General features: G+C 39.7%; 2 protein-coding genes across 15 annotated transcripts in view; one reads left to right on the top strand and one right to left on the bottom strand.

Moving 5' to 3' along the window:
* Positions 1–3,071: 3,071 nt before the first annotated feature.
* On the bottom strand, positions 3,072–15,629 carry HNRNPK (heterogeneous nuclear ribonucleoprotein K). 7 transcript variants are annotated; one of them, XM_011982741.1, is made up of 17 exons: positions 15,351–15,629; positions 13,232–13,310; positions 13,040–13,124; positions 12,552–12,649; positions 11,847–11,903; positions 10,313–10,356; positions 9,367–9,439; positions 8,768–8,839; positions 8,152–8,265; positions 7,718–7,846; positions 6,751–7,058; positions 6,561–6,615; positions 6,159–6,242; positions 5,777–5,792; positions 5,617–5,699; positions 5,052–5,221; positions 3,072–4,331 (listed from the first exon to the last, which is right to left on the bottom strand). In XM_011982741.1, the coding sequence occupies exons 3-17, from the start codon at positions 13,095–13,097 to the stop codon at positions 4,298–4,300; spliced, it is 1,395 nt and encodes a 464-aa protein (XP_011838131.1). In that variant the 5' UTR covers positions 13,098–13,124; positions 13,232–13,310; positions 15,351–15,629; the 3' UTR covers positions 3,072–4,297. The 7 variants fall into 7 exon arrangements, with proteins under 7 accessions (XP_011838131.1, XP_011838134.1, XP_011838132.1 ...); XM_011982744.1 differs by having other exon boundaries at positions 3,072–4,271; XM_011982742.1 differs by having other exon boundaries at positions 13,040–13,100; positions 15,351–15,463.
* RMI1 (RecQ mediated genome instability 1) overlaps positions 15,245–24,808 on the top strand; it is a 24,444-nt gene continuing 14,880 nt past the window's right edge. For 2 of the 8 annotated variants that reach the window (XM_011982749.1, XM_011982754.1), the window contains exons 1-2: positions 15,645–15,852; positions 22,848–22,923. The gene's annotated coding sequence lies outside the window, so the exon portion shown is untranslated. Of the gene's footprint in view, positions 15,392–15,558; positions 15,853–22,847; positions 22,924–24,808 lie in introns of those variants that run through there. The other 6 variants (XM_011982750.1, XM_011982752.1, XM_011982755.1 and 3 more) reach the window with 6 other exon arrangements.

The raw sequence follows: 24,808 nt of genomic DNA, 5'->3' as shown, positions 1-24,808 counted from the left end.
AATTCCCATTCCCACTGATAGCAGAAAAAACTGGTCTTCCATTTTTTTTTTTTGAGACCAAGTTTTGCTCGTTGCCCAGGCTGGAGTGCAGTGGCGCGATCTCAGCTCACTGCAACCTCCGCCTCCCAGGTTCAAGTGATTCTCTTGTCTCAGCCTCCTGAGTAGCTGGGATTACAGGCGTGTGCCACCATGTCCAGCTAATTTTTTTATTTTTAGTAGAGACGGTGTTTCACGTTATTGGCCAGGCTGGTCTCGAAGTTCTGACCTCACGATCCACCTATGTAGGCCTCCCAAAGTGCTAGGATTACAGACGTCGAGCCACTGGTCTTCCAGTTGTAAATAATCTCACTTACGGGAAATAGTTAAAGGTCAACCCCTTATTAGGGCCATTTGTTTTCTCTCCAAGGTCTTTCTTTGCCTCCACTTCTGGGTACAAAGGGAGGTTTAGATGTTATTTTGATTTAGGATACAGGTGTTTTTCCTGAGAGAAACGGGTCTTTGTCAGCAGTCTCTGATCTCTAGCTGAGGTATAGTATAGTCTGTCAGGTGTCTGAATTTTGGCTTCTGCCCTCAGCAAAGCTACTACTGAATGACCAAAGCTAGTGTAACTGGCACTCAATTCAGTGGTCTATCCTTGACTATCTCGCCTTGGCTGTCACTGGTACTGCAAATTTTTTGCTAATTCTGCCATCTCCATCCAGCCACTAGCTGGTCTCTCTTACAGCTGCTGCTATGCAGTAACCATATCCCTCACCACAATGACCCCATCACAAGCCCCACTGGCTCTCAAGTGATGTGCCTCTTATGACACCTGGGAATCAAAGGAAATTCTGTGGGGTGTTTGTGTCTGTAATCTCAGATCATCTCTGCTAAACATTGTGTATCTGTCTTCTGTGTTTTCTATCCCATGTGGTCATACGAACACTTTGCAGGGTTTCAAATTAGAAGTGAGGCTAGCGCCTTGTTTTTGCACTTTTGCCATCCTTTTCAACCCATCTGGAGCGTCTGCTCTCATTAATCATCTCCCACTGGTCTTGCCCCAGGCTGAAATATAGGAAGGTCTCTGGGGATGGCCTGAGTCAGGAGCCAGGATAGCACCACTGCACTCCAGCCTGGGTGACACAGCCAGACCATCTTAAAAAAAAAAAAAAAAAAAGTACTTCTTCCTTTTTTGGTTCCCTTTAACATAAAAACTTACTGGATTGAGACAGGGTCTGTCACCCAGGCTGTAGTGCAGTAGTGCCATCAAGGCTCACTGCAGCCTCCACTTCCCAGGCTGAGGAGATACTCCCACCTCAAGCCTCCTAAATGGGACTACAGGTGTGCACCACCATGCTTGGCTTATTTTTTGTAGCAATGGGGTTTCACCATGTTGCCCAGGCTGTCTCAAACTCTTGGGCTCAAGCCATCTGTCCGCCTTAGCCCCCAAAATGTTGGGGTTACAAGTATGAGCCACTGCACGGGGCTGATTAAACTTACTTTGAACCACAGCAATCTGAAGCAATTCATTACCTAATTCATATGGAACGACAATAAAAAAACTTAAAACCAATGAGAGTTTTTAAAAACTTTGCTGTTTCTTGATTTTCTTTGCTATTTGAATGGTATCAGTGATCAGATTTAGCATTTTACATTATATTGTCTTGGTACAATGGAACATAATTAAAGGCAAACAAAATTTGAATTCATTAATAGTAGGGAAAGGTTTTAAATTCTTGAGATAACTAGTGCAACTTGGTTTCCGTCTGTTGGCATTTTGGTAATTAACTTTCAAAAATTACGCTAAATTTTTGAAACTAAGTCAGCGTTATGTACCAGTACTTCTTACAAAATTGGCTCAATATTCCATTTAATTAAAGAGCTTATGTTCACTTTTCCCACTCTTTGTGAAAATTCTCCCAACCTGTACCAATTCTCACCCAAATTTTAAATACCATTTACCAATCAATAGTAGTGGCCTTGCAAAACACCCCTCTCCCTCCCAAAGCTATGTATTGAAGATATCAATGCCAGATATTCAATCCATTAAGTCTTCAGTAGAATGATGTGTTTGTCTCAAATTATTGTAAAACGCAAAAGTAAAAACATTTTCAGCTAATAGTCCATGTGTTACATAACTCATTTATAGACAACAGATAAAAGCTTTGAAAGCCAGTGTTCTCTCCAAGGATGCTTTACTCCAGTAGGAGTAACAATTTGACTAAAATGTCCTTACAAATTTTTCTTTAGGGGTAAGGGCTCATTTCACCCTAAGCAACCCCAACTCACCCACACTGGGGAAACCATACCACAGGTAGCATTCACTAGTTTTAAGTGCCATTTTGACATTTACTTCATGTTCTTCGTAAATCAAAAGAACACTCTAGGCCCCTCCCCAAACTAAATGTCACTCAACTCTAATTCCCTTAAAAGGCATTATTCTGTGCCCAACTGATATTCTTTTACTATACACAAGCCTCTTACCTAAATTCAATAATGACATTCCTGACTCCTTTTCTATATAGTTGTTCATGTTCTGAGACAGGACTGCTTGTGCCCATAAGATGGAGGTTGCAGTGAGCCAAGATCATGCTACTGCACTCAAGCCTGGGAAGAAGAGCAAGACTCTGTCTCAAAACAAAAAAGTTTTCAAGTTTTCTGGACAGTTGGAGGTTAATAAGCAGTATTTCAGGAATATGAGCTAGGAATCATACTCTGCAGTGATTTTACATTGTCTCCGATATTCTCAAACATCAAACGAAAGCTATTTTAGAGAAAGGAACAAAGTAACTCATTCAAAATTTCTCATAGGTAATGAGGAAAGCTCTGACTATAAGGAAAAACAAAACAAAACAAAACCAAACCTGATGACTAGGCTCTCATTTTGCTAAATTACCACTTTAATAAATTATGAGCCCAACTACTGAACTTTGCATCTACCACCCCTGCCAGCTTTCACTTATAAATGCTAGAAAAACACTTCACACACACAAAAAATATATATAAGATTACTGTATTTCCTTTTAAGAGGAACGTTTCAACAAATTTTACAGGTGTCAATCAACCCTTGTTCAAATTGGGCACACATCAAATCTAGCATCATGGGTGTTTTATTTGGAAGTGAATTTTAACTATCAATACAAATGCCAAGATACTACACAAAACATCCACAGGAACTTTTTTCATCTTTTTTTTTTTTTGAATTGTACACAAACATTTCCTACATAATCCAACATACATAACAGAGAAATGGTACATCTTTTTCTTTCAATTTGCATACAATGGAAAAACAAGTATATATATATTTTACAAAGTTTAACTAATAAGACACTAGAGCAAGTTGACAGTTTAAGTCTATAGGTGAGAAATTATCTAATAAAAATAATCAATTTTTTCAGCATTAGTCACTTCCATAACCAAGTGTTATTCTGATTAATAAAACTTGCTGCCAATCAGAATTCTGGTATATACTAATACCATTACTCAACTTGTAGTACTGCTCCCCACCTTAGTTCTTCACAACTACTAACATAGAAAATGTTGAAAAGTAGGGGCAAGCATTTGCAAAAACAAAAAATCCCCAGCTTATTATAAGCATGAATATGTATGATGGAATTTCTTCCCAGCAATAGACTTCCAAACCATCAAGAAATCACCAGAACTAAGTTTGCCAAGTTATTTTGCCTATGTCCAACAAGAGATGCACTTATATGTCCAACAGAGGAGCTGAAAATCAAACTTAGTGTTTAGTTTGGGGGTGGGTTGGGAAATTCAGCCACCATTTTAAAATGACTGTCTTTAAAAAAAAATGACCACCAAAAATAGGTTCACTAAATTTATTTTAAAAATCATAAAACGTTTCTTACAAAAGAGCATTACATTCTGCACACTGCTCTGAACAGATGCCAGGGACATGTGGACTATTGTTACTTTTCCTCCCTGTCCCACCCCCCAAATGTTACAGTGACCACAAAGCAGGTGTTCACAATTACATGGGGGGAACTTTTTTTAAACCACCAACAATAACAAAAAATAAAATCCACTCACTCTGCTGCTGTTTCAAAATTTCAATGTTAGTTTTTGCACGCCCTTCCCCCCCCCAACCCTGTTTGTAAGGAACTAAAACATTACATCTGGTGAACAGCAAAGATTTCACTACACCTCAAATGCAGAACACCTATGAAGCAGAGGAATGTTGGCTTTTTAAACAGAAGCAGATAAAAAAAAAAAGATGCAGGACTCCTTCAGTTCTTCACTAGTCTTAGAAAAACTTTCCAGAATACTGCTTCACACTATAAAAAAGAAAAAATATCTTGCATTAGAATCCTTCAACATCTGCATACTGCTTCACACTATAAAAGAAAAGAAAAAAAAGTGCGAATTAGAATTTTTGCTCGTAACATCTTAATCAACATCAAGACAATTTCAATGCTAAATTAAAATGATAAACATGTCCATTACAATTAGAAGAGTTCAAAAACCATAAGCAATTACAAATTAAAGCAATGTTAAATGTCAAGAAAAATGATGAGCGGTAAATCAGACATTAGTAGAACAGAATTAAGAAAACGGAATTGGAAGTTGTTAATATTTGGTAGAAAAGACAAAGAATGCTAGTAAGGTGTGAAATGCTGCATTTTACAGCACCAATCACTTGTCCTGTAGAGGCATGGCCTGTGCCATATGGCAGACTGTGATTTGTTGTCAATTTAGTTATCTAAAAACAACAAAATCACTAGTCTTCCACACAGAACTAGGCCAACATCCAATGAATCTTCTACATTGTCTACAGGCTCTGTACAATTTTGTAACAAGTGGTTTTGGCAGCAGTTTTCACCAGAGAAATGAGAAGTTTGTTGGTTAAGGCTTCTTCCAGCAAGATTAGTATTGAATGTCTTCGTTTTTAGTAAGAAAGCAGAAGAAAATCAAGGCAAACTATTAGAATGTTTAGAAGTTAGGTCCCCAAAAGGTTGAGACACCATGGCTTCTAAAAGAAAAAAATCAATTGAGAAGAAAAGCTCTTTAAAGGTTTTAGTATGTATAAGCTAACACAAAGCTAAACTTAAACTGACCTGTTCTGCAGCAAATACTGTGCATTCTGTATCTGGTCCTGTGTTCCTGTAATGGTAATGATCCGATCTTCGGATCCTTCTAAAGGCTCATCAATTTTGATCGAAGCTCCCGACTCATGACGGATTTGTTTAATCCGCTGACCACCTTTGCCAATAATAGATCCAGCCAACTGAAAAGATTTTTTAAAAGTATGTTTACGATATACTTTTAACATTTACTACCTGTATTTTCAAGGAGCATGAAGTGTATTAATTTTATTCATTCAGACTCTTAACTATCCCTAAACCTGTCAAAGTTTGAGTTACAATGCATTTATGTCACACTTACTGATGTTTCCCTTAATTAGCTAATTAAGGGCTCAAAACCCTCTTAACTATTTTTATTAACACAGCACTGATCACTTAACAAGGCTCAAACAGCAGAAAACCTAGCTCACTAAAGCCTATGAACATAACCTCATTCCTAAATGTGTCTTTTTGTTAAAACCTTCTGAATTAAAAAAACAGAAAGGAGGAATAATCATAAAAGTGATAAAGTGCTCCTCATAGTATTAAAGATACTTACATCTTTGGGAATAGTTACTTGTGTAGTAATAATAGGTCCACCAAGATCACCATATGAGCCACGACCCCCTGCATAGGAATAATCTGATTTAAATAATGAGCAGTAAGTTCATTTAAAAAGTATGAAATTAATGTTTGATTTCACAAAGGAGAAAACTTACCATATCCGGAGCCACCCTAAAAACAGAAAGAAAAAAATAGAAAATTACTTTGCCGTTGTAGTTACCACCAGTACTTAAAAAAAAAAAATTCATTCAATAAAAATGGAGTCTCGCTATGTTGCCCAGGCTGGTCTCAAATTCTCGGGCTGAAGTGATCCTCCTGCCTCAGACTCTTTTGTAGTTGGGGTTGAGTGAGTACCACTGCACCCAGCTTCACTATTCAAGTATTTTAATACTCATAAAATCCCTCTATTCAGGAAACCAAAGTCATCCTGTATCCTATTTTCAGTAAGTATCCTCTGGGGAATAATAAACTTACTGGAGAGCAGGTAAACATCTTAAATTATCACTGATATACACACGAACAACCATGATACTCAACCTGTGGTTCATAAGCCATCTGCCATTCCGATGGGCTCCATGTATCTATTGCAGAGTCCCAAGTTTCATCAGCACTGAAACCAACCTGTTAGCGATAAAAATATTAACATGAACCCACATTGTATTTTGTTATAGAGCTGTTTTTATATGCCTAATTTACATGTTACATTAAAACAAAAGAGGGTACATATATAGGCAGCAATTATGTAATCGAAGGGAACAAAGCTCAGTAAAGTCACAATCCTCCAGCAGCAAATAACAGAAATAATGATTTAACTAGTAATTCAAACAAAATTTACTTGTAGGAAAAGCTTTTTAATTACTATAACCTTCAACAAAATGTGAACTATATTGTTACAACCCTCACATACACAAAACACTGGTAATAAACCAAAGTTCTTACCATGCCGTCGTAACGGTCTCCAGGTCTCCCTCTTCTGTCATAGGCCATGAGGTCTCTGCAAGCACAGTACTTGTTGTAATCTAAACTTGTTTACATGCCACACATATCAAATCAAAGTCTACCTTGTCTATCACTAAGCACAGTCTCTTGTAGGTTAATAATTCATAGATGAAAAAAACCAAAAACTTACCCCCCTCTAGGTGGTGGTGGTGGAGGAAGAGGAAGATTCCGAGCTCTGCTACCACCCCGGCCGCCTCGTCCAGGAGGAGGGGGAGGTGGTCCTCGACGAGGGCTCATATCATCATAATCTCTTCTAGATGGAGGCATGGGACGCCCACCCCGACCAGGAGGCATTCTGTCAAAACCACCTCTTCCCCGCATTGGAAATCCCACTGGGCGTCCACGGCGGTCATCAAACATCATTGTAAAACCACCATAATCATAGGTTTCATCGTAAAAATTTGGATCGTAAGGCTGTGCACGTCCTTTGATGGGAGACTAAAAACAGAGATAGAACAAACTTACAGACTGAAGAAAAAGAGACCCGCTTCAAACCAACCCTTCTCTCATCATCAACAAAATACAAGTAATTCCCCCATCAGGAGGTGCTAGAGGCAGAAACAGGAATTATGTCAACACTAACAGTAGCAAAGTAAAGATTCCCAAGAACTCCAAAACTTTTGGCAAGTGCTAAACACAAGTGAGTTCTATTGCCTGTGCAAGGAGAAGTAACAGCTTGCTCTTACACTTAAATCTTAAGAAACCACAAAGTCCTCCCATTTTACACATAACAAACTACAATGCACATTTCACAACAAGGGCTGAAGAGATCAGTATCTTGGCAAGCCTGTAATCCATACTGAGGCACCCGAGATAGGAAGCCCTGCAGCCCTGCAGCGTAGTTACAAAGACACAAGCAACACTATAGGAAATTCATTTGAAGGATCAAAGGCTACAGAAATACCACCAACAAATTACCACTCTCCACTTTTTCAAAACCATTTCTAAATTAAAGTGATGGCTGAAGCCAGGTGATAGAAAATTGCTAGGGAAAGGGCAAATAAAGACTATTACACTAAATGATCTGAAGCTACTTTTGCAGAAGGTTATCACTTTGTTTCATAAAACCAAATGCAAACAAATGTGTTCAGAAGTACCTCAGATATAAGATCAAGGATGATCTTTATGCACTCTACAACCCTATCGGGTTTTCCTCCAATAAGAACAACTCTGTCAGTGGAATGAGGACAGCATTCCTGGAAAAGCTTGATGGTGGTTTGAGTGTTCTGTAGTAAGATCATAAAAAAAAAAATAATTAGAAGAAAATTAGGTTTCCTAGATTCAGTGAAAATTGCATTTGAATTCAACAATTATCCCCCCATAATATAAAAACTTCATTAATTATCACACGACTTTGCAATGGTATAAAAATTTTGACAAAGTAATAGCAATGCCAGACATTTTTTGTCGTTTGTGATAAGCAATCTTCGGAGGGAACTCAGAAGGGAAGTGAGAGCTCACAGAAACAAGTCTATACGAAAATTTACTTTCCAGCAAGAAATATGGCAGAATTTTTTTTTTTTTTTTTTACCTCTCGAAGTTCTTTGATTTTAGCACCTTTGACCCCAATAATTCCTCCTGCTAGACTCTGATGAATCAACAGCCTCAACTCGCAGTCAAAGTCACTTCCTTTATAGTGTTGGTACTGTGGAGGGAGAGTTATAAAATTTTAGTCTCAAATCAACAATTCCCCAAAATACACTTATCTGCTATAAGCATAACAATAATATACTGTTGCAGTGAGCAACCTGAATTTATATTTCAATAACTTTACCAGTTATGTGCTTATTATCCTCAATAGCCAGGCCCAAAAAGGACATTCTGCACCACCTTAAAAAACTATTTTATTTTCAGGTCCTGCAACACCATACCCACACTGCAGCCATTTAGCATGTCGCTGTTACCACAAAATTATTATTAACATTCAAATAACACCATAATAAAAATGACTGCAAAGCACTTTGCAAATGTAGTTAATTCCCACTGCAGCATGGAGCAGGGTCAACAGTGAGTTGTAAGACCATTCATGTATCATGTTTTTAAGCCTTTTTCTATAGAGATGGGAAAAGCACACTATGTTAAAAATATAATCGATCCTATGGGCCAGGCTCCATACTTCAGTGGGGTTCAATGGCACTATGACATACATTTAAGCATTCCACAGCATCAGATTCGAGCGGGAGCTGGCTGGTTGCAGTGGGTGATGGCAACTGCAGGCCCTGAAAGTAGAAAAATAAGAGTAATAGGTTAAGTGTCTAGCGTGATCAGGCTATTGTCGCATATATTGGTAAAGCTACTACAACATATTTTAAACCTATATTATTAAATGAGAAACTGCTTTACTCAACATTAATATGACATAAAACATAAAATACTTTTCTCTATATGCCTAAGTGAATTACGTAGTCGTAAAATCCTAAATCTAAATAATTCTCCTTTTCAACATATTCCCATAAATACTCTAATTTAAAAAATCTCTTTTCTAAAACTAAAGCCCATAAAATACATACTAAACCCATGAAAGCACATGACCACAGATAAGTTCACATTTACTCCAGGAGTGGTCAGCCTGTTTTTTTTAAAAAAACAAATTATGTATGTACAAAATTACGTAGCACATTGAGATACTCCTGCAAACTGTTATATCCATTGTCTCTCCACCTCCCCCATCATACCCCAATACAACGCACTTTAAACATTCCCCCCTCATATTGTCAAATATATTTAAAAAAAATAATGAGCCTACCTCTTCCAAGGTAGGGATGATTTTCTTCAGAATTTCTCCAATTGTTTCAATATCAGCACTGATACTCAATATGCTGTCAAACACCACAAATACCAGATAATACAAAAAAGGCGGAAAAGAAAAATGAGTTTTGTGTTTGTTACCAAAGTCATACAAACTTTTACAGAGATGTAACATACAATTATTTAATATTCCCCATTTAAAGTAGCCTATTTATAGATTTCTCACATGCATTTTGTTTTATACCCAATACAGACATGATAACAATATTAGGAGACTTGCAGAGAGACAGAGAGAATGGGCTTTTGGAAGGGCTCAGATTAAGTGGGCAATAAACTGACCAGAACTGAAGCAGAGTTGAATATTTATGTTCCCCGCCACCACTAAGTTAAGGATACCCTCGCTGTTACATTGGTAAAACTGGCACACCTTCTCTTAGGCAAAGTGGGGGAATATGCGAGTGGTGAACATTGTATCTGGAGTAAGGTTATGAATACCAGTTAGAAATTAGATCACTAATGGGCTCTGCAAGAAAACAAATACAAATGCAAGACAAAACAAAGACAACACAAATGAGAAGTGAAGGAAAGTGAACCAGAGTTAGCACTTCATCAGAAAAAATTATGAACAGGCAATGTTGGGAAGCAAGGTGGGCCACAAAGACAGAGCGAGAGACTATCTTGGTAACAATTTGATTTACAATGCGGCAAATATGCAACACTTGAAGCTGTGCTCCTTCCATCGAAATAAAATTAGTGGATCGTTTGGGTGGGCAACTCACGGTAAAAGTTCAGTGACAAAAAGACTTAATGGGGAAAATAAGACAGAAACTTGAAAAACAATACACCGTCTAAAGGGGATACTATTTAATTATATAAAAGGCAGGTAATAAAATACATTTCTCTCTTTCTAATCAGGCAGTGAGGCATAAACTGTTGGGACATACCGCTCGGGGCCACTGCTGTCTGGGACTGAAACACTGGCATTGTACTGCATTGGTCATTGGCGTTCGTGGATGTTGGCATTGGGCATGGGCATTCAATCAGAAGTTGTCAAGTATGGTACCCGTTTGGCAACGAGCACATTTTTGGGCATAGCCAACCAGGGTTTTCACATGGGCGTTCAGGGGCGGATGGGCCAACGTCATGGTGGGCAACGCAGGGGTAAGTCGATCCAGTACATGGGCAACGGAGATATATGGCCAAAAAAACAAGGAGAGGGAAAAGGGGGAAAAGCAATAAATTTTAATTTAATACAAACTATACTCATACTCTCAATTAATGAAACAAGCTTAAGTTGTTCTGAAGACTAACACAATAATGGACTTCTCTAAATCTGACTGTGGCTTAACATTAAGGACCTCAAATGATGGTTCTAGCCGTTTTTATTTTTTTAAGAAAAACAAACGATGTTTCAGTAGCAGGCTGGCTCATGAGGGTAGACACAAAACCTGACTCAAAGTTTACTGAAATTCTTGAGGAAATGGGGAAATAACCCAGATAATTATACAGAACATCTGGATTAAGAGGAGAGAGGTTTTATAAAAGACAAAACAAAAATTCCCACACCACCAAAAACCCTAACTAATAAGACTGGTTTGGTTGTCTGGAGGTTTTAAAACGCATTCCTAGATCCTAACAGGCAAGTTTGTAAAATTTTAAACAAAATTTCAAGTTCAGTTTACAGTAATCAAGAGGAACATACAAAGATCTGCGACCGAGAGAGAAATGAAATACTGTCAAATAAGTACTCGACACAAAGTTATTTGCCTCATTTTTAGCAAGAAAAACATTAAGAAATGTGTACACTATGAGAAAAAAAATTTAGAAATTTTGGTGTAGCCAAGTCCTATAAACGTGCTCACTTCTGGCACTGCCAACATTTAATGTGTCTAATCACAAGAGTCAACCCACTGTAAAATGAAGACTCAAACAAATCATAGGCATTGACGAACAGTTTCCCAATTATAAGATTAAGTGCCTACTCTATTCTTTACCCATATTTAAATCATGCAACCTCAACATTAAATTCTTTGCGCTCCATGTGCAAGCCGTTAAAGAACAGATGGACATTTTTCTTCCCAAAGAAAACAAAAAAAATTTTTCTGGATTTAACCAGCCACCTGCAATGGTTTTCAGTAATACTGTAATTGATTCACACACAGGATGGTGCAATCAAGGATTTTTACACTTTGTTGCTATTTCTAATTAAGATGTTATCTTGCTTGATGAAGTGAATAGTTTGGTGGACTCTTATTAGAATGTGAAGAGGTTTAATAGAAACCACCCCCCCAACCCTGCTCAATCTGGGCTTTTGTTAAAACAGGAATGGATAACTTTGAAATCAATTCTGTAATAATAAATTGTTACGAATGTCTTGTAGCTAAACTATGAAATGATTTCTAGGATGTAAATCTTTAAATTTCTATAGACATATAAACTGAAGCTGCTCGTGTACTAGTTTAATATCTTAATACTTACGTCTGTACGGAGAGCCTTAATATTCTTGCCTCCTTTTCCAATCACTGCCCCAGCATTCTGGAGAAGATACAAAGACAAAAAATTATTTTGCCTTTCCCTAAAATTAATGTCTACCTATACTCTTAGGTTTTGCTAAAAAATCCTCTAACCTGTTTGTTGTAAGAATAAAAATCTACTTGGGGATGTAAAAACGACCAGGCCAAAAACAAATCAAAAATCAAAATATAATTCTAAGTGCTTTGAGGACTAAATAGTTTGGAGTACTCAACATGAGAAATACACTGAGTATAAAATAAAACTAAGCACAGATTTTATAGCACCTTTTGGTAAAATAAATCAATTAATTTAGTATTAGTAGGTACCTTCATATTGTGACCCGTGATAAAACAATAAACTGCCAACTAAGCAGTTTCCTAAGGAGTCCACACATAATTAAGATTTAATCTATTAATACTTTAAGAATCACACTCTCCTCCTAGCTTGACCTGTAGTGGTGGTTCACTACAGCAAAGGCTTTAATCTTAATTATAAGTGGAATAACAAAACCACCAGAGCCTTCAAGTGTGTTTAGAAAGAACCACAAACAAATGTTTTATATTCTTCAATCTGTAAAACTTTTGACTTTCTAGAAAGCCAAACCAGACCTTATCTTAATTTCCACTTGAGTATGAACCCCCTTCAAAATTTCAAGAATAAAATTCATACCTTGCTTTGAAGCAGAATGCGTAATTCAACCATCTCATCAGTGTTTCTAGATCTTTTAAATGCTTGTTCCTCTTCCATATCTTCTGCAGGGCGTTTACCTAAAAATTAACAGTTCAGATTTCAAAGAGAGCAGCGAAGTCTCCAAAGCAACTCCATTCTGTTTCAAGAGACTTGTTGCTAATCTTAGGCATGTTTTAGAAAGGCCAAAGGCATTGCTATAGACTTGAACCTTATGCTTCCATCTAGTAAAATGTACCAAACACAAAATACTGTGACAAAATACTTCAAAGGACTTGAAATCCCAAAATGCAAGGAAAATTTTTTATATGCAAATCAGTTACTTCAACTTCATAAATAAAAGCTAAAATGTAACTGATAAATCGCTGAATTAAAATTACCTAAACAGAAATACCAAAATTTCACCACACACTTCTAGGCAATAATTAACAGAATAAAAAAATACTGTTAAAATTAAAATTTATTCTCACCAAATTCACCATTGGTTTCAGTGTTAGGGAAGGTTTCTTCTGGCTGTTCAGTTTCCATATTCTTTTATTAAATGGGCACACCAATCTGTTGAAAAATAAAGACGCTAGTACATTTGGCTTATTGGAAAGCAAGCTGTAAAAAAACCAACCAAACAAAAAAAACAAAAAAAAACCACTGCTTCTGGAACGTACCAGTTATTATATATCCTTGCAGAGCAGAACTGAAGCGTTCTGGGTCGGACCAACAACTGACACTCCAGTGCTGCGTAGCCTATAAGAACCAACAGAAATCAGTTTTGCTTTTGTTTATTCCTATTACTGAATATTTGTTTCTGATCACAGTCAACACTGATTTGAACCCAAAAAACTAGCTGCTTCTACAACTTGACTCATTTTAGTGTTTCGCAATTCAAATGACTGCCTAAAAAATACAAAATTCAACGGAGCCTGGTTTGATTTTTTGCTAAGTTAGAACAATAACTTTTAGCCACTGAATTAACTCCCAACACAGCAATGAATTGTTTTATACGGCACATTCACAAAAGCCTGAAAAGATAAATGTCATCCACAAAGCATACATTTATGAAAAGTTACAATGCATCTTATTCACTGGAAAAACTAATTTTATATTAAAACTTCTAATTGCTTTTCTATTTCTTTCGACTCATGCTTGAAGCGATCTTATGTGACACCCCGAAAGTTTACAAATACAACGGCCACTGCGAACACATCCATCGACAATCTACCGGAGGGATAAATCCAAAAATCTAATACAGGACCAGATCCAAACTATCACACTACCAGTCTATTAACCAGCGAAGCTAATGGAGCCCTTGAAAACTAACAGTCACTAGCGGACTATTTTAAATTAGGCTTGAGAGAGTACAACCCGACAATTATGCCTGTAATATGAAAACTAAAGTGTCTACGCGCCAGAACGGTCGACAGGCCTGCAAACAGCCTTTTTAAGCTTCCCTCTTGTCGGGACTAGGAGCTGACAAGCGGCCTCTACTAGAAGGTTGGCTAGACAGCAAAGAGCCAACAAGCGAGGCACTTTTATGCCTCCCATTCTCCCATACCGTTGGCGGACTTATCGCTCTTCTAACGACTAACTGAAACGACATTCTCCTGGCCCAGCACTCAATTTCTGAGGTGGGGTGTGAAAAATTTGGATAAGAAAGTTTAAGCAAAACCAGCAGGGCTTATCTGTGAGAATAACGCTGCCGCGTGCCGTTCACCTTTCGGGTCCTGCAGTCACTAGTCCCCAGGCCCCGAAAATCCGCTAAGTATGTGCTCGACTGGCCGAGCGCCAACGCGCCCTCCCCTCCCCGCCTCCCGGTACCGGGATCGGAAACAGCCGGGTAACAGGACTGGAAAAAGCGAGAGTCGATAGCAAAAGCGCCGCCACCTCTCCTCACCCGGATCCGACAGGAAATGGCGGCCCGCGTAATGGCGACTACGTGCTACTAGGCGGAGCCGAGCGCCGACCCCCTCCCCCACCCACCACGCGGTCCCGAGGTCTCATCCCCCGCATCCTCCCCCCATCGCCCGAGACAAAGCCACCGAGGCAGCCCTGACTGTTCCATCCCCGCCGCTCCAGCTCCGACCCCGGGCCGGGAGACCCAAGGTGAGGCGGGGCTCACACAAAGAGAGCGGCGGCGCGACCTTCTCCCCCAGCCCGGCTCCTTTCCTCCACGAGGTTCCTAGTTCCTAGTGCCACATAGCTCCAGCTCATTCTAAAGGCACATGCCTCACGAATCCCCGAAGTCTCTAGGACCACAACGCGGACTGCGGATACACGCTCAGGGAAATGGCGGAGGTGGGGGAGGGGACGCCGGGCAACGTTCCCACTCGGAGAAGCGGCCAAACACCAAAGCGGCCCCCAGAATGCCTCCCTCAAGCGGAAAAACTGGGCTCCGACCCTCACCTCCACGAGCCGCTCCCCCAACCCGGCTTCTCACCGCGCGAGGCCGCCGTCTCTCTGCAGCCGCGCCGCCTCAGCCGGTCGGAGCTAGACAGAAAACGAGCGCAGGCTCCCCTCCCCCGCCTTCTCGCGTCCTCCCCGCCGTCGCGCCCTATTGGCTGCCAGGGCTTCGGCGATGGTGCGAGGGCGAAGCAATTGGCCCGAGGCCACGTCAATCAAGACGACGGGGGAGGCGACAACCCCGCCTCCCGCCAGCGCCTCCCTTCGGGCTGTGAGGCCACTAAGGGCTCGAGAAAACCCGGGCTTGGGAAAAGTCAACGCAGCCTTTCAGGGAGGCCAAACCCATGCCCGAATCAGCAATACCCAAGCTCCAATAACTCCAATTACCTATAGGCCGCGAACAAGTGGGACACAGGCAAGACGTCGAGGTCGGTGCAGCAGAGAAACAGAGGATAATGGCGTCTGCAGTGCTGTCGCCTGGAGCGCCCTCCTCCTTTCTCGTTCGCGCACTCACTATCTGGGGGGAGGAGCGACTAGGGGGCGAACCTCTCGCGAGACCTAACAACTGCCTAGTTCACGCGCACAGGGAGGGGCCGGGGAAGGGGCGTTTTCCAGGCCTGAAGGAGTCCTTTGGGGTTGGAGGAGGGGCGCGAGCGCGCGACAAATCGGGCGGGAAGAGGCAAAAAGGGATCTGGGAGAGTGCTGCGGCGGTTCCTGTTCTTACAGTTGCGCGGCCCAGGGACCGCTGTTGCGCGAGGGAAATGCGGGACGCCCAGGTCGGTGCTTGGCCCAGACTTATGCCCCTGTTTCCGCAGCCCACACTTGCGCCCGAAGCCCCTTAGCCCGCCCCGGGCTGTGGGCTGCGGGCTGCGGGACTAGCTGCGCCGCGGTAAGTGCGGGCCGCCTGCGTTCGCTGTTCTCGGCCCACGCTTCGGAAACCCGCTGTTTGTAACGGTCCGGGGCCTCAGTCAGCCAAGGCTGGGCCCGGAGGCGCAGCTGGCGGTTCTCGGCCCGCTTTGCGCTGGGGCAGGAGCCGGGGAAACGCGGGGCGAGCCTGGGAGTCCTGGAGAACTTCTCGCCGAGAAGAGCACAGGCGGATTTCACAGGGCTCTCCGTTCTGATGAGACTTTCCTCTTGGGTAATGGCGCCTGAGATGGTGGAAGTATTTTGTAGTGTCGTCGCTGTAGTTTATTCCGATAAAATTTTTAGGCAATAAATATTGCACTCGTCTCCTAAGATGAATGCATATCGCTAAATACGTTGTAGACCTCCACGTTCCATTCAAAGCGCCTGCCTTGTTGTGGCAGTGATGAAAACAGACAAAAACCCCAAAACCCTCTCCCGCTTACGTGCTTCTGTTCTAGCGGGTTCAGTTCACAGTTGCATTGTATTCGGTTCCTTACTTCTAAGGCTCCTGTGCTAAGCCTTCATGACTTCCTTTGTTAAGGCACATAAAGTCACTTTCAATCGGTGACAACCCTGGGAAATCTCCAGCCCTGGTAGTACCCGCTTTCCAGATCTTTACTCGTCAACCTTCCGGCCTCCGCCCACAATCCCAAACTCATTTTGAAGCATAAAGATGTTATAATCTGCACATGAAGTGAAATCCACCATTGACCGAATACATTCATATATATTTTAGTGGTGATGAATTTGTGCTGATTCATTCCTGTTATGTTTCCTTCTTGGGTAATTTGCAAAATATATATACCAGCGTTCTTTTTAATGGCCATGATTGCATCCACCCAGCATCTTTTACTTGCCTGATTAGAGGAAAACTTGTTAAGGTACACTGAGGATTTCATGATGAACACCGGTATTTACATTCTGGGAGGATACGTTAACACATACTGTTAGAACATAATGTCCGGGATTGTGGAGTTTATAAAAGTTCTCTTTAAGTGGTAATATAGTTTTTAAAATGGTCCCCACCATGAAGAGTGTATAGTCTTGTTGGGTAGGTAAAACTTAACTCACATTTCAGCTCTAAAACACAAAGTTCAGAATTTTATTAAATATTCAGCTTTGATGAGATTATGTAGGGGCTGGGGATACTTGGATCATAGAGATTTAATCCGCCAGTTAGGATTTGCAACATTTAATTTTGTCATTGAAAACCTGAGACATGTCATTGACACTAATATGCACAAAGAGCGGTACGGTAGTAATGATGCTGTACTTTCTTTAAAATTAGTATGTATGTTGCAGTCATCATTTTCTTGATAAGCAGTGATGAGTGGGAATCACAAGTTAAGCAGCCCTATATAAGAACTTCTTCCTCCCAATTTCATTGCCAGACCGGACCCCGACTGGTGTAAATTATTCATCCTCTCTAGATGCCATTGTGGGATGGTTGCTGTTTTTCCCCCATTTGATTTCCTCTTTACTTGTTTTAATATTTAGGTTTGCTATTTAAATAACAGGAAAGTCTGTTTTTTCTCCATCCTTTTATTCTCTGTTTGAAATTAAGACTTTTCAACCCACTAATTTTATACCTGTGTTCATTCAAGAACTTACCAATAAATTCATTGACTCCAGTTTTGTGTAATTGGTTCTATGGTGTAATAGTGTAGTGATCATTTTGGACTCAGTGATTTAGACCCAATGTTACTTAGATGTGAGATTTACTTCAGATGGGCTGATACAATTGAGATTGTACACTATCCAGCTGGATTATTGTTTAAAATAGTATTTATAACTACTGTTTCTTGAGTTCCCCACTGTGTGCTAAACATTGTGCTGGCAGTTTAATACTTTTTAGAGTTCTTTAAGTTGTTAGTTATCTTTGTTTTATGGATGAACGAACTAATACTAAGAAGCTAAGAAACATATCCAAGGTCACATAACAAAATTGGGTTCCAGATTCTCTTTTTTGTCTTTTCCTTACCTTAGGTTATGGAGGATCCACAAAAATCTCCTCTGATTATTTCTTTTAATTTCCGTCATACACAGTATAAATTTTTCCTCCCTAATTTTTGGAGTATCTCCTCAAAAATTCCAGGATTACCTTGAACTCATCCTCAATGAATTAAAATGTAGACTTACCTTTATTGTTTAGATGAAGATAATGGAAATGTGGAGTAGATTTAAATATTCATTAGTGCCGTTAAGTCTCAGCTGCTGTCGGAATGGCACACGTAATGTCCAAAAGGATGACACTTCTGCCTCACTTTTTATTAAAAAAAAAAATTGGAATATATGAGGCTGACTGAAAATTAATCTAGAAATCAATTAATCTAGAAATCACCTAGACCTTCGTGGTAGGTGATAAAATTTTCCCACTTTATTCTCTTTTGTTTAGTTCCTGGCAGTCCAGATCTAGAATGTAGATTAGTGTGGTCAGCCAAGTTTGTCATTCACACAATGCTAATCATCTTTCTTAAAAATGTTTTTTTCCTGATTATAAAATTAATGGGGATTAAGCTATGTGTAATTTTATATGTGTTCTTTTCCTCAAAAAAAGTAAATAAATGTATGTCATTAAATTATTCCTAAAAATGGCTTCTTTAAAGATTTCATAGCTTTTGATTTCATGGTGGCGGTGAAATATATTTAACTTTTTTCCATTTTGAACATTTTGTTTGTTTTTTTCAAACTATAAAAACTCACTGGTAAACACTCTGCCACATAAATCTTTGTCTTTATTTTGTTACTTATTGATGCATAAAAGTTGTGCATAGTTTTGGAGTATATGTGATAATATATTCAATTAATTTGTAAAGCTCAAATCACAGTACTTGGGATAGTGTCTCCTTAATATATATGGCTTTTTTCTTTTTGGTCCTTTTTTATGATTGTGTCCTTTATTCTGGAAAGTAAAAGAAGTAGATAATATGGTATGAACGTACTTTTTTTTTTTTCCTGAGACCGGAGTTTCACTCTTGTTGCCTAGGCTGGAGTGCAGTGGTGCAATCTTCGCTCACTGCAACCTCTGCCTCCTGGGTTCAAACAATTCTCCTGCCTCAGCCTCCCTAGTAGCTGGAATTACAGGCATGCACCACCACGCTCGGCTAATTTTTTTGTATTTTTAGTAGAGACGAGGTTTCCCCACGTTGGTCAGGCTGGTCTGGAACTCCTGACCTCAGGTGATCCATCCGCCTTCGCCTCCCATACTGCTGGGATTACCAGCTTTGAACATATCTTTTTTATTATTTATTTATTTATTTATTTATTTATTTCTGAAACAAAGTTTCGTTATTGTCGCCCAGACTGGAGTGCAATGGCACAATCTCGGCTCACTGCACCCTCTGCCTCCTGGGTTCAGACGATTCTCCTGTCTCAGCCTCCCGAGGAGCTGGGATCACAGACATGCGCCACCAGGCTCGGCTAATTTTTTTGTGTTTTTAGTAGAGACGGGGCTTCTCCATGTTGGTCAGGCTGGTCTTGAACTCCTGACCTCAGGTGATCCTCCCAAAATGCTGGGATTACAGGCATGAGCCACCACGCCTGGCCCGAACATATCTTAATGTATAATGTAAAAGACATTTTTTCCAAATTTATTATTTTCTTGGACAGTGGAGTTCTTTAGGATCAGGAGCTGTTCTTTGTACATTAGCACACGGGAATTTGTGCTGCCCTTGCTAATCTCCACCTCTGAGCTGCTTCTGCCTGCTTGTGACTATGGTTACCCAATTTCCTAAGCAAAGAAAGAATGAAAACCTTAGGAATTTTCTGAAGGACTAGATGCCATTAATATAATTTACCAAATTATTAAAGGTCTCGATTATTAATATCAAGTCTAAACTTTATAATATAGATCTTATTTAATATTTTTCCATTTGATTAAACATTTTAATAAGCTTTTCTGTAGGAAAAATAACCTATTATACATCATCTTTTTATTATAATTAAGACATGCAGTTGTAGGAATTGTATGAGTATCCTAGATCAATCCTACTTTCTACTTTACTGTTAGGTGAAGAAATCTGTGTAACAAATGTACTTTAGCAGTTATTTTTTTTTCCTCAAGTTCTTGACTTTTTGATAAAATATTTGAGAATAGTTGTGTTGGAATGCTTGTACAGTGTTAAGTATCTCATCACATTTGCTTGTGTTTTACAGGTGTCTTGGTTATCTTTTGGGTGTTCAGTCAATGGAATTTTTTTTCTTTGCCTAGTTATGATAACGTTACTGTAAATTTATAGTATGTTGGCTTCAGAAGTTGAGGGTAGTACTTAGAGTTACGAATTAGGACTGACACATATTTAATGGAATACTTTAGTTGTTGGGGTTTTCTGAGCAGTGTTTTTCAGAATTCGTCCCATCTTCTGGCTGAAAGGAGTTTTGCCACTTGCGGTATTCAATAGCACATACAACCGGACGCGGTGGCTCACGCCTGTAATCCCAGCACTTTGGGAGGCCAAGGTGGGCAGATCACGAGGTCAGGAGATCGAGACCATCTGGCTAACACGGTGAAACCCCATCTCTACTAAAAATACCAAAAAATTAGCTAGGCGTGGTGGCGGGCGCTTGTAGTCCCAGCTACTTGGGAGGCTGAGGCAGCAGAAGAATGGCGGAAACCGGGGAGGCGGAGTGTGCCGTGAGCCGAGATTGTGCCACTGCACTCCAGCCTGGGCGACAGAGCGAGACTCTGTCTCAGAAACAAACAAACAAACAAAAAATAGCACATACAAGGAAGAGCAAGTTTGAAATTAAAAAAAAATGAATTAAAAAATAAACTGATACATAAGCCTTAGAATATCAGTTTGTAATATTCAAAAAATGTAAAAATTACGTGCTATGTTAGAGTTATAGCAAAAGGAAAAGTAGTACTTAACTGCAGCGCTATGGTGAAGCTATCACAAAGATAAATATAGTAGGTGTAGGTGATATTTTTAAGTTTTTCTTTATTTGATTTTGTAAATGAAACAATTTAGAATGCATTAGATGAACTTGTTATTCACGTGAGACCTGAGAAGTTTGTTCGTTATTGTAGCAGCAAACCACTCTTATAGAAAGGCCGTTTATATGTGGATTTTATACATAAGTGGGTTTTGAATTGAGGGACTGATTTTACTTCCTCTTTCCACTTAAGTTGATAGAAAAGTAGGAATGGAGATTAGCAGAATTTATGTTTTAGTTCTGGGTCTGCTGTTGGGTATGATATTTATGCCTTAATCTTCATGTCTCAGTTTCATCATTGTCAAATAGATAATACTCTATCAAAAAATTACTGTTTTGAGGTTTAGATAACATTGTAGATGTAGAAGTACATTTTTCATTGATATCTTTAAAAAAAATTTAAAGTCTTACAAAATAGGTTTTAATTTATTTTCAGCGAAGTCTTCAATTCTCTGTTTATACATCTGTACCTGGTGGGAAATAGAGGATTACTATCTCTGAAATTCATTCTTGTTCATTTTCTGTTCAACCTTGACCTTTTCAGTTCATAACCAATCAGTCTTTCTTCTTTTCTTACTGATTCATTTCTTTTGAAGTTTCAAAGTCAACTGAAAGTACACTTTGTCCTCATTTCAGTTTACCTAATCTAATGTCTGTCATTACATTTTTACAACACCTTTGAAAATTATACTAGGTCCATTTGCCAGCACTGTGTTACTTAAATTTTACTGGAGGAAATAGGCACCTTATTGAATTGGTGCAACTAAGAGCCATGATTTTATTTATTTGTTTGTATGTTTGTTTGTTTGAGATGGAGTCTCACTCTGTCACCCAGGCTGTAGTGCAGTGGTGCGATCTTGGCTCACTGCAACCTCTGCCTTCTGGATTCAAGCGATTTTCTGCCTCAGCCTCCTGAGTAGCTGGGATTACAAGCATGCACCACCACACCCAGCTAATTTTTGTATTTTTAGTAGAGATGGGGTTTCACCATGTTGACTCACACTCCTGACCTCAGGTGATCCACCCACCTCGGCCTCCCAAAGTGCTGGGATTACAGGCTTGAGCCACCGCGCCCGGCCTGCCTTCTTATTGTTTTTATTTTTATCATTTTTCTGCTCCTTTTATGTCTTCTGTTAGATTATTTTCTTTATTCTGTGTTTTCCTCAGCTAGTTTGAAAGTTGTTACATTTCTATTCTTTTGGTGTTTACCTTAAGTTTTTTAATTGGAGTATAATTTACCTTCAGTACAATTCATATTTTTTGGTGTATAGTTCTGAGTTTTGATAAACAGATACAGTCATGTAACCACCAACCACCACCACTATTGTCATGTTATAGAACAGTTCCATCACCCAAAAGATTTCTTTTGCCCCTTGTTGTCAACCTCTTTCCACAGTTCCAGCGTTTGGCAACCACTGAACTGTTTTCTGTTTGTATAGTGTTGCGTTTTTCCTGAATGTCATATAAATGGAATTATTCCTTCACTTATCATACTGAATTTGACATTCATGCATATCATTCCTTGTGTCCATAGTTTATTTTTATTATTAAATAGTATTCCATTGTATGGATATTATCACAGTTTATCCATTGACCAAATTAAGGACATGTGGGTGGGTTTTTTTTGAGACAGAGTCTCAGTCTGTCACTCAGGCTGGAGTGCAGTAGTGCAAACATGGCTCGCTGCAGCCTCAACCTCCTGGGCTCAAGTGATCCTCCTACCTCTGCCTCCCGGGGAGCTAGGACTACAGGCATGCGCTACCACATTCAGTTTTTTAATTTTTTGTGAGAGATAGAGTCTCGCCATATTGCCCAGGCTGATTTTAAACTCCTGGCCTCAAGTGACCCTCCCACCTTAGTTTCCCCAAGTGTTGGGATTACGGGTGTGTGCCACCACACCTGACCACATACAGGATTTTAATGGATGTCAAAATTATTTACTCTCTTGAGTAAATACCTTGTGCATTGCTGGGTTGTATGGTAAGTGTATGTTTTGATTTCTAAGAAAATGTTTTCCTTTTCTTTTGTTTTGTTTTGCTACAGGGTCTTGCTCTGTCGCCCAGGCTGGAGAACAGAGGTATGATCACAGCTCACTGCAGCCTTGTCCTCCTGGACTTAGGTGGTCCTCCTCCCTTAGGCTTCTGAGTAGCTGGGACTACAGGCATGCACCACAATGTCTGGCTAATTTTCTCATTTTTGTTAGAGACAGGGTTTTGCTGTGTTGCTCAGGCAGGTATCGAACTCCCCGGCTCAAGCAGTTTGCCCTTCTCAGCCTCTCCAAGTGCTGGGATTACAGGCATGAGCCACTGCACCTGGCCCAACTGTTCTCCTTTGTAGAAACCTGCCAAGCTCTTTTCCACAGTGGCTGTGCCATTTTGCATTCTCACTAGCAATGAGAATTCTAGTACTTGGTATTGTCAGTTATTTTTTATTTTACGTGTGTAGTGATATCACCTTTGATTTTAATTTTGCATTTCCCTAACGTCTAATAATATTGAACATGTTTTCCTGTGTTTATTTGCCATCTACATATTTTCTTTGGTGAAGTATCCATATCATTTTTCTTTTTGCCTTCTGTTTGTTTTTTTGTTGAGACACGGTCTTGCTCTGTTACCCAGGCTGAATGCAGTGGTGTGACCTTGGCTTACTGCAGCCTTGACCTCCCAGACTCAAGTGATCCTCCATCTCAACCTCCTGAGTAGTTGAGACCACAGGCACATGCCACCATGCCCACCTAATTTTGTTTATATTTTTGTAGCGACAAGATCTCAATATGTTTTCCAGGCTGGTCTTTAATTCCTGGGCTCAAGTAATCCTCCTGCCTTGGTCTCCCAAAGTGCCAGGCTTATGGGTGTGAGCCACTATGCCTGGACTGAAGTATCCTTTCAAATCTCTTTCTCATTTTATGGATTAAATACTTAAATGTAAGACCTGAAACTATGAAACTATTAGGCAAAAACATTGTGGAAATGTTTCAGGACACTGTTCTGGGCAAAGTTTTTTTGGGGTAAAAACTTAAAAGCACAGGCAGTCAGATGCGGTGACTCACGCCTATAATCCTGGCACTTTGGGAGACTGAGGCAGGCAGATCACGAGGTCAGGAGATCGAGACCATCCTGGCTAACACAGTGAAACCCCGTCTCTACTAAAAATACAAAAATTAGCTGGGCATGGTGGCGGGCGCCTGTAGTCCCAGCTACTTGGGAGGCTGAGGCAGGAGAATGGCCTGAACCCAGGAGGCGGAGTTTGCAATGAGCCGAGATTGAGCCATTGCACTCCAGCCTGGGTGATAGAGTGAGACTCCATCTCTTAAAAAAAAAAAAAGCACAGGCAATAAAAGCAAAAATAGACAGATGGAATTATATTAAACTAAAATGCTTCTGTACAGCAAAGGAAATAACCAACAAAGAGACAACCTATTGAATCAGAGAAAATATTCACAAAATATCCATCTGACAAGGAATTAATAACAAGAATATATAAGGAGCTGAAACAATAGCAAAAAGTCAAATAATCTGATTTTTAAAATGGGCAAATGGTCTGAATAGGAATTTCACAAAAGAAGATGTGCAGGTGGCCAACAGGTACATGAAAAAAATATTCAACATCATGAATCAGGGAAATGCAAATCAAAACCACAATGAGATTTCATCTCACCCCAGTTAAAATTGCCATCAAAAAGACAAAAAAAAAAAAAAAAAAAAAAAAAAGATGCTTGTGAGGATAGAGAGAAAGGGGAATGGTAGGACAGTTTAATTGGGAATATAAATTAATGTAGCCTCTGTAAAAAACAGTATGGAGGTTCCTCAAAAGAATAAAAATAGATCTGCCATATGATCCAGCAATTTCACTGTAAGGTATAAACTAAAAGGAAATGAATGTATTGAAGAGATATCTGCATTCCAGTGTTTATTTTATTTATTTTTTTTATTTTTTTATTTTTTTTTGAGACGGAGTCTTGCTCTGTCGCCCAGGCTGGAGTGCAGTGGCGAGATCTCGGCTCA

Source organism: Mandrillus leucophaeus, unplaced genomic scaffold (assembly GCF_000951045.1).
Source record: "Mandrillus leucophaeus isolate KB7577 unplaced genomic scaffold, Mleu.le_1.0 Scaffold242, whole genome shotgun sequence".
Taxonomy (NCBI): domain Eukaryota; kingdom Metazoa; phylum Chordata; class Mammalia; order Primates; family Cercopithecidae; genus Mandrillus; species Mandrillus leucophaeus.
Note: the sequence above shows the minus strand (reverse complement) of the source record. Positions and strands in the feature narration are given on the sequence as shown.